Here is a 12,500-nt window from a genome sequence, read left to right as displayed (position 1 = left end):
GTAGCAGTATACAGCACTATGTTTAACTCCTAATAAGACTGTAGAGACATGTCTATAGGTAGCAGTATACAGCACTATGTTTAACTCCTAATAAGACTGTAGAGACATGTCTATAGGTAGCAGTATACAGCACTATGTTTAACTCCTAATAAGACTGTAGAGACATGTCTATAGGTAGCAGTATACAGCACTATGTTTAACTCCTAATAAGACTGTAGAGACATGTCTATAGGTAGTAGTATACAGCACTATGTTTAACTCCTAATAAGACTGTAGAGACATGTCTATAGGTAGCAGTATACAGCACTATGTTTAACTCCTAATAAGACTGTAGAGACATGCCTATAGGTAGCAGTATACAGCACTATGTTTAACTCCTAATAAGACTGTAGAGACATGTCTATAGGTAGCAGTATACAGCACTATGTTTAACTGCTAATAAGACTGTAGAGACATGTCTATAGGTAGCAGTATACAGCACTATGTTTAACTCCTAATAAGACTGTAGAGACATGTCTATAGGTAGCAGTATACAGCACTATGTTTAACTCCTAGTAAGACTGTAGAGACATGTCTATAGGTAGCAGTATACAGCACTATGTTTAACTCCTAATAAGACTGTAGAGACATGCCTATAGGTAGCAGTATACAGCACTATGTTTAACTCCTAGTAAGACTGTAGAGACATGTCTATAGGTAGCAGTATACAGCACTATGTTTAACTCCTAGTAAGACTGTAGAGACATGTCTATAGGTAGCAGTATACAGCACTATGTTTAACTCCTAATAAGACTGTAGAGACATGTCTATAGGTAGTAGTATACAGCACTATGTTTAACTCCTAATAAGACTGTAGAGACATGTCTATAGGTAGCAGTATACAGCACTATGTTTAACTCCTAATAAGACTGTAGAGACATGTCTATAGGTAGTAGTATACAGCACTATGTTTAACTCCTAATAAGACTGTAGAGACATGTCTATAGGTAGCAGTATACAGCACTATGTTTAACTCCTAATAAGACTGTAGAGACATGCCTATAGGTAGCAGTATACAGCGCTATGTGTACGACTTCTTCATTTGGTTACAACAAAGACAAAAGTGCTTAAAATTGTAGAAAATCACAATGTTTACTACGTGTGATGCACGACGTAGCCATCTTTGAAAGTGAACTCAGGGTCCTCTGAGTTCAGACGACTTGACGAGTCGTATATATACGACCTCGGGGGCTCTTTTGCAACTTCCGGTTCGTAACTCCGGAAAACAACTCGTAGACCGACTTCGGTGGACAAAAAGAACGCACCACAACTCTCAGCTAACGTCACAGTCAGATACCGCCCAAAAGCCTATGGCTCCTCCCTCTCTCCTCCCTCTCATCTAAAATCCTCACATTCGCAACCAGGATTGGCTGCGCCCGTAACGGCAAACTCGATGACTCATAGCAGATCTCCACCAACCAATGGGTGACGTCACACATGCTCTGTGCCTGATTCAACAAAAAGAAATTACACTGGAAATTAAGGGCTGTTTTATAAAGTTTTACCCAATATTGCACTATACCCTCCACATGGCTCCAAAGAAATTACATTGAGGTGTAATGACATAACATAGAACGATAATGTTTCTACCTTTAAATATTAGATTAGATTAGATTAAACCTTTTTTTTATTGTGCAGAGTACAAGTACAAAGACAACAAAATTAAGTTGGCGTCCAACCAGAAGTGCAAAGAAAGCAGAAAAGTGCAATGTCCTATAAAAAGTATAGACAGGACAAGAAATATAGTGCAGTGTTATAATAATAACACTGCACAATAATAATAATAATAAATATGGCTATGTAATAAGAACAATGTATGAACAACATGTACATATATGTGTAATGTAGTAGCAGTAACATTATAATAGAATAGAATAATATAGATATATGCAGTGTATTAACAGAATATATTATAAGAAAAACTGAATAAATATGGATATTCAGTATGAATCATATAGACAGATATGTACAATATGTACAGCTATGTGCATTGTGGTAACAGTACCATTATCTAGGTAAGTAGAGTTTTCCCTTTTGAAAAATACGAGTGAGCGTTTGGGTTTTTTTGGGCTTCAGATTCAGATATTTCTTTTTCTTTCCCAGAATCCGTAGGTACTCTAGCGGAAGACAGCACCGGTCTGAACTTTATCGTTGCTTTTCCGGAGAACATTGCCTACTATTATCCTGCGGCTCCCCAAAACAAAGTCCGAATCACGGCCATGAATGACAACACTCGGGTAACCATCCAATGGTTCAACAACCCTCCCGGCGGTCCAGACACACTGCACAAAGGAGAGACTCGGGAGTACCCAGTTGTTCCAGAAATGGAGCTTCTGAAGACAGGGTTCTCCAACAAAACTGTCAAAATTACCAGCACAAATAACATCACGGTCCAGGCCATCAACTGTAAAAAAACCAGCACGCAGACATCTCTGGTTATGCCAACGGACCAACTGGGCACAAAGTACTTCATCCCACCGATCCCCAACATCCAAGGAACGACAGTCCCTTCGGACATCGTCACAACAGCTGTGACGGAAAGAGCTCCGTTCAAACTCGTTATTGTCAATACGGACAAAGTAAACCAAGTAACCGTTGGAAATAACCAAATCATTTCCCTTCACCCCTACGAGCTCAGTCAGGTCTTGGTACGAGACAACGCATTGCGAACCGTCCAAGCCAACAGTGCGGTTGCTGTCCTCTTTGGTCACACTTGCGCCATGAAGGACAACTGTACCTGCGGGCAGCTGTACGCAACGCTGCCGCCCGCCAACAACGAGACGCTGAAGTTCTACATTCCTCTCATTCTGGCCCAGAACGCTTCAGCATTCGTACTTCTGTCAGAGAGAGGATCTACCACCAAAGGTGGGTAGTAACGAGTTACATTTACTCCGTTACTTATTTACTTGAGTAAGTTTTTGAAAGAATCATACTTCTTGGAGTAGTTTTAAATCACTATACTTTTTACTTAGTAAATAGAGTAGATTTGTGAAGAAGAAACTGTACTCTTACTCTGCTACATTAGGCTACAATGAGCTTGTTACTTTTCTTTTTACCTCTTTGGTATTCTACGTGTCACAGGTTTGGAAATTTGTGTTACTTGTGCTTATTTATTTTTTATTATTTTATTGATTTTATTTTTTTAAGTACTTGAATTTACCTGGATTATTTTAATTTAAGATATTTTGTAATTAATTCATTAATTTAAATTTATTTTATTAATTTGGATGAACTATAATTTGCCTAAAGATGATTATTTTGTATTTTTGTCCGTCTGATTGAATGCTTGTGTTAAAAAATAAATCAGACGTTACTGAACAGTTACTCAGTACTCAAGTACTTTTTTAATCTTACTCAAGTAATTATTTGGATGACTCCTTTTTACTTTTACTTGAGTCATATTTTTTTTAAGTAACAGCACTTTTATTGGAGTACAATTTGTTGTTAGCCTGACAAGCCAGACCCACATCCAGATGTTGGGTCTGGGAACTCCCCATTGCCTGGGCTCGATCTGAGGGGCGAGACAAACGGTTGTCTTTCAAATTCCCTCTGCACGCAATAGGATAGCACTACAACCAATCAGAGCAACGAAGAAGGTAGAGAAGCTAGCAGATAGATTAAACTTTTGCCGTATCCGGTCAGAAAAACTCTATACACTATGTGTATAGCCTGTCCAGAGTTTGTTTTTTTCCAGCTCGCAAGTCAACGGAGAGTGCCTAGACTTTTACCAGACTAGATTTTTACCTTTATCTATATATTTATTGCTATTTAAGACCACTCTTGCAAGGCAGGGCCCCCTTATATTAATTCTATGTTTTTAGCTTTTGTTTTTAGGTTGTTGTGTGGTGGTTGTTGGAGCTTGTATTGCAAGTCAAATTTCTGTGTACATGGATAATAAAGTGCTATCTATCTATCTATCTATCTATCTATCTATCTAGACTGACCCTGTCTGCAAAATAAATTTGCTGCCACTAGGGTGCGTCTAGATTTCTAGGCTAATTTTTGGCTATTCTACCCACCTCTGTCCACCACAGTACTGGCCTTCAACGAGGACTTGCAGCTGGTCGAGGCGGCCGGCTCGGCCATCTTCTACCGTCCAGGCTTACTCCTCACTCTGATCCCAGACAAGGACTTCGGCAGCTGTTATGTCGTCAACACCATCCCTGATATGCAGACCTTCGCCCTGATCGTGGTCAACAAGAGTCTCACCGACGGGGTTCATAACGGAACGCTTCCTTTGCAGAATCCACAATGGCAGGAGCTGAAAGGAACAGAGTACGTCTCGACACTTGTTGCTGTGGGGAATCAGAGCGTAATCTGGCATGCTTCCTCTAAAATGGCTGTCTACTTTTTTGGAAAGAAGGACAGTGCTTGGTTTGGGAACCCAGCGCCCGTCATCAGTAAAACCCCAGGTATGGAGCTGCAAAGCGATCGTGAGCCACACAGTTAACAGTCCGACCTCCAACGTCAAATTAAGGTTAACAGAGTCAGGAGAAACTTGTGATGAGACAAGTTGAAACTTGCAACTAATTGCAACTACTTGCAACTCCCTGCAACTACTTGCAACTACTTGCAACTACTTGCAGCTACTTCCAACTCCCTGCAACTACTTGCAACTACTTGCAGCTACTTGCAACTCCCTGCAACTACTTGCAACTACTTGCAGCTTCTTCCAACTCCCTGCAACTACTTGCAACTACTTGCAGCTACTTGCAACTCCCTGCAACTACTTGCAATGTGTCGGTCTACAGCGTTCTGAAAATTGCAAGCAATGAGACAAGACGGTATATTATCTGCTTAGAAATGACTCTCTGTACCTCCGTTCTAACTTCTGACTTTCAGGCTTTTTTTGTGGATATCATTTATTGCGACTATATTTGAGGATATGTTAGTGATAGCGAGATTCTTACTACAGTTGCATTTCTAGGGATGAAAAAGAGAATTTTTTTTCTCTGATTCTCTGCTTTGTTCTTACGCTGCTCCTTCTCTTCAGTCACTCTGTGGCATAGCCGGCCCGACCCATAAGCGAACTAAGCGGCTGCTTAGGGCCCCGTGGCTACCAGAGGGCCCCCAAGAGCGCTTGAAATGTCCCACAATAGAGCTCATAACAGAACCGGTCTATTTAAAGATAGTGTTGCTGCTAATAGGTCTCACATTAGTCTTTAAATGCTTATTTGTACATTATGAGTGCTTAAACTAATATTTACAATACACAAGTTGGTGTTACAATGTGGAGAGTCCCCAAACCAAATCTTGCTTAGGGCCCCCAAAAGTCTAGGGCCGGACCTGCTCTGTAGCTCGCTCCACCACATACCGTGCTCACGGGGGCCACAACCTTTTCACCAGCTGACAGTTTGTAACATAAAATGGATTCTGGATAATGTTTTTCTACAGTTTGTTGCTGAGTTGTAGCCTGACAAGCCAGACCCACATCCAGATGTTGAGGTCTGGGAACTCACCATTGGCAGGGCTCAATCCGAGGGGCGGGACCTCTGCACGCAATAGGATAGCGCTACAACCAACTAGAGCAACGCTAGTTCATAGATTAAACTTTGCCGTATCCGGTTGGCAAAACCCAGAACCCATCTTCCTTTTTTAAGAATGACTTCAGTGCCGTTCTTTGTTCTTCTCTCAAAGAAAAGCTGAACTCCAAGTCTTCCAGAGTTGTGGCCAAAGCCGATTCCAAAGACAGCTGTTCTCCAGCAGCAGCGGCCATCTTCTTTGTTTTCAAGTAGAGGGGAATTCACGCTGAACCGTCGCAACTCTGCCGTCATTATGTTAAGCCCCGCCCATAGACTCTATACACGATGTGATTGGCCCTTAACCAGAATTTGGTTTTTCCAGCTCGCAAAGCCAACGGAGAGTTGCTAGATGACCCTGGCTGCAAATTACATTTGCTGCCGCTAGGGTGAAAATCAGAGAGAACAACTGAATGGTTTCTGATCATATTTGCCTACTAATTTGTCTAATGTCTTTGTTCTGTTTCATCCGAAATCCCCGACAGATTTCAGGGGTTGCGTCTTGTCTCCAGAGGTCGTGAAAATCGCAGACGTGGCGGTTGGCTGGCGAGAATCCCTGAAGTACTGCAAAGACAAGGGCCTGGACCTGATCAGCTTCCCCAAGGCCCAACTCCAGAGTCACATCTACGAAAAAATCCTCCAGCTCAATAATCACACGGTGCAGGCAGTGTGGATCGGCATGCGCCGGAGCTCCCGGTCTGGCGAGTGGTACTGGCTGAATCAGCAACCGGTCAGCGCCACCAACTGGGATGAGGGGGAGCCCGGCACGATATTTGATGGCCAGTGTGTTCTCATGAGTCTGGAAACGGGCATGGACTTTGTCTGGAGTGGCAAGGACTGCTGCATGCCAGCTTATTCCATCTGCTACAAAGAACCCGTATTGTTTTGGGGTTGAGACCGAGACAAGACCGAGATTTTGAGCGTTTGAGACCAAGACAAGACCGAGACTTTGAGGTTGAGACAGAGACAAGACAGAGACTTTGAGGGGCTGACACCGAGACAAGACCGAGACTTTGACGGGCTGACACCGAGACAAGACCGAGACTTTGAGGGGTTGAGACCGAGACAAGACCGAGACTTTGAGGGGTTGAGACAGAGACAAGACTGAGACTTTGAGGGTTTCAGACCAAACAGTACCAAGACCTTGAGGGGTTGAGACAGAGACTTTGAGGGGCTGAGACCGAGACAAGACCGAGACTTTGAGGGGCTGACACGAGACAAGACCGAGACTTTGAGGGGTTGAGACCGAGACAAGACCGAGACTTTGAGGGGCTGACACCGAGACAAGACCGAGACTTTTAGGGGTTGAGACAGAGACAAGACTGAGACTTTGAGGGTTTCAGACCAAACAGTACCAAGACCTTGAGGGGTTGAGACAGAGACTTTGAGGGGCTGAGACCGAGACAAGACCGAGACTTTGAGGGGCTGACACCGAGACAAGACCGAGACTTTGAGGGGTTGAGACCGAGACAAGACCGAGACTTTGAGGGGCTGACACCGAGACAAGACCGAGACTTTGAGGGGTTGAGACTGAGACAAGACCGAGACTTTGAGGGATTGAGACAGAGACTTTGAGGGATTTAGACCCAGACAAGACTGAGACTTTGAGGGGTTAAGACCGAGACTTTGAGGGTTTGAGACCAAGACTTTGAGATTTGTGGCGGTGGCTATCTCACCAACTAGCTTATATTTAAAGGCACAGTTGTTGTTTGCTTTTGTAGCTTTATTAGACTTTATTTGTCGTGATAATAGTTTACATGACACAAAATAAATGTCAATGTTCTGGTTTGTCAGATTGTCTAAATATATACTGTACGTACACTGCTTTTTGACTTTGTTTTGGTTGATGTAATAGATAATTAGGACTTAATTGGTTGAGTCTGTGACCTGATTGGTTAAAGCAGATAATCTCCATAATGTTTTGGTCTCAATAAACTCATTTTAGTCTCTGCTACCCTGTCGTCCTTCTTTGTGTGATATTAACTAGCTGTTAGTGTTCCTCTATTCCAGTATTTCACACTAAAACACCCAAATATTGAAATGTTATTCAGTAAGAGCTCTGACTTATCTGATGTATTCTGACAAAATCAGCATAGAGCAGTTAAAGTAATGCTATTTATTTACATTTTCTCATCATTTTTAAGATGTTTTGTTGATTACGGTTCCTCCCAGTGCTACACTCTAAGAAATATCTGTGTATTAACAGTTGTATGACAGTACATTTTAACAGAAATTGTCTGTAGAGTGTGATTCATTATTTGCATTTCAAATTGGGGAATAAGAGACTTCAGTGTTGCTTAAACCTCTATTGCATGAATTCTTTTTTAAACATGGTAAAAAAACAGTCTTGACGTGTTTTTATGACTCCAGGTTGCTTAAATAATGCAAATGTAAATAAAATAAATTAAAGGGGGGTAGTTGGTAATTTGTTGCCATATGGCAACAACACGCATTCATGGAAAGTGCCAAAAAATCAATTTTTTCTTTAAAAACATGCTTTTATTGAAAAGAATACCAAACAAATTCAACTTATATTTATTAAAATGTATAGCCCAATGTGTTTAGTGTGAAATTAGTTTAGTTTTATTTGTAGTATGTGATGATTATTAATAATAACAGTGTAATAACACAGTTATATACATGCAAGAAATTCATTTACATGAATGAGTAATTAAAAAACTCAGATAATATATTAATTACAAAATGGCTGGACTAATATAATATAATAATATAATATAAATGTAATATTATTTCCTTTTGAAATATTATAAATAATTGCAAACATAGTGTCAGAGTAGCCTGCAGTAACTCAATCTGAGCCCATTAGGCTGAATGGACCCATTTCACTTCAATATTTGCATAATGTTGCTATATGGCCTCAAATTAATTTTGGTGTCTCCTATGTTTTTGTCACCTATTTTTGACATTTTCCTTCTGAAAATTAGATAAAATGCAGGTTTAATCCTCCTGATGTCCTCGGGTCAAGTGTTATCCATTTTCAAAAAGTTTCTATATCAGAAATTTGTGTTTTCTATCAATCAGATTTTCAAAAAAAATGAACCTGGAGGGATCCCTACAACGCTCTTTACAAGTAAAATAAATGATCAGTTCACTTTCAACTTCATCTTTCATTGAATTTGAGTATTTTATTCAATTTTATAGCATTTGGAGAGAAAATTGATAAAAGAATGTTGAAATAAGTGACAAAAATGTCTGAAAAATTAACAAAAATTTCAAAAAAAGTGACAAAAATGTCTGAAAAAAAAGCTTCTTAAAGGTGGTAGGGAAAAAAATCACAAAACCTTAAAAAAAAGTGCCAAAAAAACCATCAGAAGTAATGACAAATACATTTTTTTGTCGACAAAAGTGTTGACAAAGATGACAATGATAGTCAACGGGAAGACAACGCAAAGGTTAAGCAACATTTTTTGACTTTTTCCTGCTGAAAATGAGATAAAATGCAGGTTTAAGAAGCTTCAGGTTACTTCCAGGAGCAGCCGAGTCCCCGTAGAGCCCCCCCTGCACCATCCAGACCCCGAGCCCCCCCAGCAGGATGACCTTTGCCCCGAGAGCCACGGCCACGAGGACCAGCAGAGGAGTCGAGGCCCCGGTGGTGGCGTGCAGCGGCGGCGGCTGTGGCGGCACCACGTACAGCGTGGCGAGCTCCTTGCCAAGCAGGATGGAGGCGCTGCAGGAGTACTGGTGGCCCGGCCAATAATAAGTAAAATAGTAATAATAGAACGTTGAAAAAAGAGACAAAATGTCAAAAAAGTGACAAGAATGTCAAAGAAAGTGACAAAAAATTTCAAAAAAGAGGCAAAATGTCAAAAAAGTGACAAAAATGTAAAAAAAAAAAAAAAGTGACAAAAACGTTGAAGAAAGTGACAAAAAATGTCAAAAAATGTCAAAAATGTCAAAAATGACAAAAAAATGACAAAAAAATGACAAAAAAATGACAAAAATGTCCAAAAAAAAGCTTCTTAAATGTGTGTGTGGGGGAGGGAACATAAAAAAAGTGACCAAAAAAACATCGGAAGTAGTGACAAATGAACAAAAGTGTTGAATTAGACGTCCAAAACGTATTTAAAATTTTCACTGACAAAAAAACAAAAGGTGCATGGCCGAAGGGAAGACAACCCAAAGGTTAGGCAAAATTTTTTGACATTTTCCTGCTGAAAATTAGACAAAATGCTGAAGCTGAAAAAAGGGACGAAAAAAAGAGAGAAATGACTGAAAAAGCGATTAAAAGGCGATTAAAAATGCGATTAAAAGGCGATTAAAAAGCGATTAAAAAGCGATTAAAAAGGCGATTAAAAATGCGATTATAAAGCGATTAAAAAGGCGATTATCTCAGCAGGTTACTTCCAGCAGCAGCCGAGTCCCCGTAGAGCCTCCCCCTGCACCATCCAGACCCCGAGCCCCCCCAGCAGGACGACCTTTGCCCCGAGAGCCACCGCCACGAGGACCAGCAGAGGAGTCGAGGCCCCGGTGGTGGCGTGCAGCGGCGGCGGCTGTGGCGGCACCACGTACAGCGTGGCGAGCTCCTTGCCCAGCAGGATGGAGGCGCTGCAGGAGTACTGGTGGCCCGGCCAATAATAAGTAAAATAGTAATAATAGAACGTTGAAAAAAGAGACAAAATGTCAAAAAAGTGACAAAAATGTCAAAGAAAGTGACAAAAATTTCAAAAAGAGGCAAAATGTCAAAAAGTGACAAAAATGTAAAAAAAAAAAAGTGAAAAAACGTTGAAGAAAGTGACAAAAATTTTCAAAAAATGTCAAAAAATGACAAAAAAATGACAAAAATGTCCAAAAAAAAGCTTCTTAAATGTGTGTGTGGGGGAGGGAACATAAAAAAAAGTGACCAAAAAAACATCGGAAGTAGTGACAAATGAACAAAAGTGTTGAATTAGACGTCCAAAACGTATTTAAAATTTTCACTGACAAAAAAACAAAGGTGCATGGCCGAAGGGAAGACAACCCAAAGGTTAGGCAAAATTTTTTGACATTTTCCTGCTGAAAATTAGACAAAATGCTGAAGCTGAAAAAAGGGACGAAAAAAAGAGAGAAATGACTGAAAAAGCGATTAAAAGGCGATTAAAAATGCGATTAAAAAGCGATTAAAAAGGCGATTAAAAATGCGATTAAAAAGGCGATTATCTCAGCAGGTTACTTCCAGCAGCAGCCGAGTCCCCGTAGAGCCCCCCCCACCATCCAGACCCCGAGCCCCCAGCAGGACGACCTTTGCCCGAGAGCCACCGCCACGAGGACCAGCAGAGGAGTCGAGGCCCCGGTGGTGGCGTGCAGCGGCGGCGGCTGTGGCGGCACCACGTACAGCGTGGCGAGCTCCTTGCCCAGCGGGTTGGAGGCGCTGCAGGAGTACTGGTGGCCCGGCTCCACGTCTCTCAGCTGGCTGACCGTGTGGTACTGGTCCCCCGCGGTCCCCTGAGCCATCGGGACCACATCAGAACCCTCCAGCGGGTCGTCTGGGCCGAGCCACTGGACGTCCGGCAGCGGCGAGCCCTGGACCCGGCACAGCGCTCGGTAGCCCGACTGCTCGCTGCCGTCCACGGACAGAGACAGGATCTTCGGAGGAGCTGCAGCACAGACAGGAAGAGGGAGGAACTGTTTAAAGTGCCCATATTATGAAAGAAATCACTTTTTCTGGTGATTTGGGGTGTTATTTTGTGTCTCTGGTGCTTCCACACGCATACAAACTTTGAATAAATCCATCCAAAATCTGCCCGGCTTTCTACGAGCTGGCTAACCACAACCGTTAGCTCATAGTGTTAGCGTGCTAACGCTAATTCTAATGATGCGTTCTTTTTGTCTTGTAATCGCGATTAGTTGTTACGGTTAGGACAGGACGGACCCAAACGCAGAGCTCAGCACAAATCACTTCATTAGGAAAAAGGGAAAGTGAATGGGGAAGTGGGGAGGTGGATGCCAGGGAGGTGAGCACAGGCACGGGGCTGGAACCGGGAACAGGGGCACGGGGAGACCGGGTCTGAGAACTCGACGGGGAAGTACTGGAGCGCGGAGAGGCGAGAGCTGAGGCAGGCTGGTGCAGGAAACCCGTGAGGGAGGGACTGGATGGAGGAGCCAGCTGACTGGAGGCAGAGTGACGAGGAAGGTAACGACTGAAACGAAAGGACAGAAAACGGTAGTAGCTAGTAGCTTGAGTGTGACGTCACATCCGTGTCGAAATAATCGACGAATAACCGCGGATAGGCTACTGCTCTGCTTTCTGCTCCAGACTCGGCTTAAGGCCATTGTTGTCATATAGCAACCGAGCGTCTCTAGCCAATTTCAGCTGCACAAGCTCCAAAATAACTAATCAGGCGGTATTTAACTCCTAATAAGACTGTAGAGACATGTCTATAGGTAGCAGTATACAGCACTATGTTTAACTCCTAATAAGACTGTAGAGACATGTCTATAGGTAGCAGTATACAGCACTATGTTTAACTCCTAATAAGACTGTAGAGACATGCCTATAGGTAGCAGTATACAGCACTATGTTTAACTCCTAATAAGACTGTAGAGACATGTCTATAGGTAGCAGTATACAGCACTATGTTTAACTCCTAATAAGACTGTAGAGACATGCCTATAGGTAGCAGTATACAGCACTATGTTTAACTCCTAATAAGACTGTAGAGACATGCCTATAGGTAGCAGTATACAGCACTATGTTTAACTCCTAATAAGACTATAGAGACATGTCTATAGGTAGCAGTATACAGCACTATGTTTAACTCCTAATAAGACTGTAGAGACATGTCTATAGGTAGCAGTATACAGCACTATGTTTAACTCCTAATAAGACTGTAGAGACATGTCTATAGGTAGCAGTATACAGCACTATGTTTAACTCCTAATAAGACTGTAGAGACATGTCTATAGGTAGCAGTATACAGCACTATGTTTAACTCCTAATAAGAC

The 12,500-nt window shown here is 42.0% G+C and overlaps 2 protein-coding genes across 2 annotated transcripts in view; one reads left to right on the top strand and one right to left on the bottom strand.

Annotated features, from left to right (window-relative positions):
• Window positions 1-2,258: 2,258 nt before the first annotated feature.
• Window positions 2,259-6,453, top strand: LOC114556778 (IgGFc-binding protein). The gene is made up of 3 exons (XM_028579818.1): window positions 2,259-2,904; window positions 4,074-4,451; window positions 6,044-6,453. Exons 1-3 carry the CDS (start codon window positions 2,259-2,261, stop codon window positions 6,451-6,453), a joined length of 1,434 nt encoding a protein of 477 aa, XP_028435619.1.
• A 2,377-nt stretch (window positions 6,454-8,830) lies between these two features.
• Window positions 8,831-12,500, bottom strand: part of LOC114557762 (sialic acid-binding Ig-like lectin 15) — a 14,678-nt gene continuing 11,008 nt past the window's right edge. Inside the window, exons 3-4 of the mRNA XM_028581416.1 lie at window positions 10,853-11,152; window positions 8,831-9,166 (exon numbers count right to left, since the gene is read on the bottom strand). Coding sequence (XP_028437217.1) covers window positions 8,973-9,166; window positions 10,853-11,152 — 494 coding nt within the window. The 3' untranslated portion in view covers window positions 8,831-8,972. The remainder of the gene's footprint in view (window positions 9,167-10,852; window positions 11,153-12,500) is intronic.

The sequence above is a fragment of the Perca flavescens genome, chromosome 6 (assembly GCF_004354835.1).
Source record: "Perca flavescens isolate YP-PL-M2 chromosome 6, PFLA_1.0, whole genome shotgun sequence".
Classification (NCBI taxonomy): Eukaryota; Metazoa; Chordata; class Actinopteri; order Perciformes; family Percidae; genus Perca; species Perca flavescens.
The sequence above is the reverse complement of the archived record's forward strand: the minus strand, read 5'-3'. Positions and strand labels throughout refer to the sequence as shown.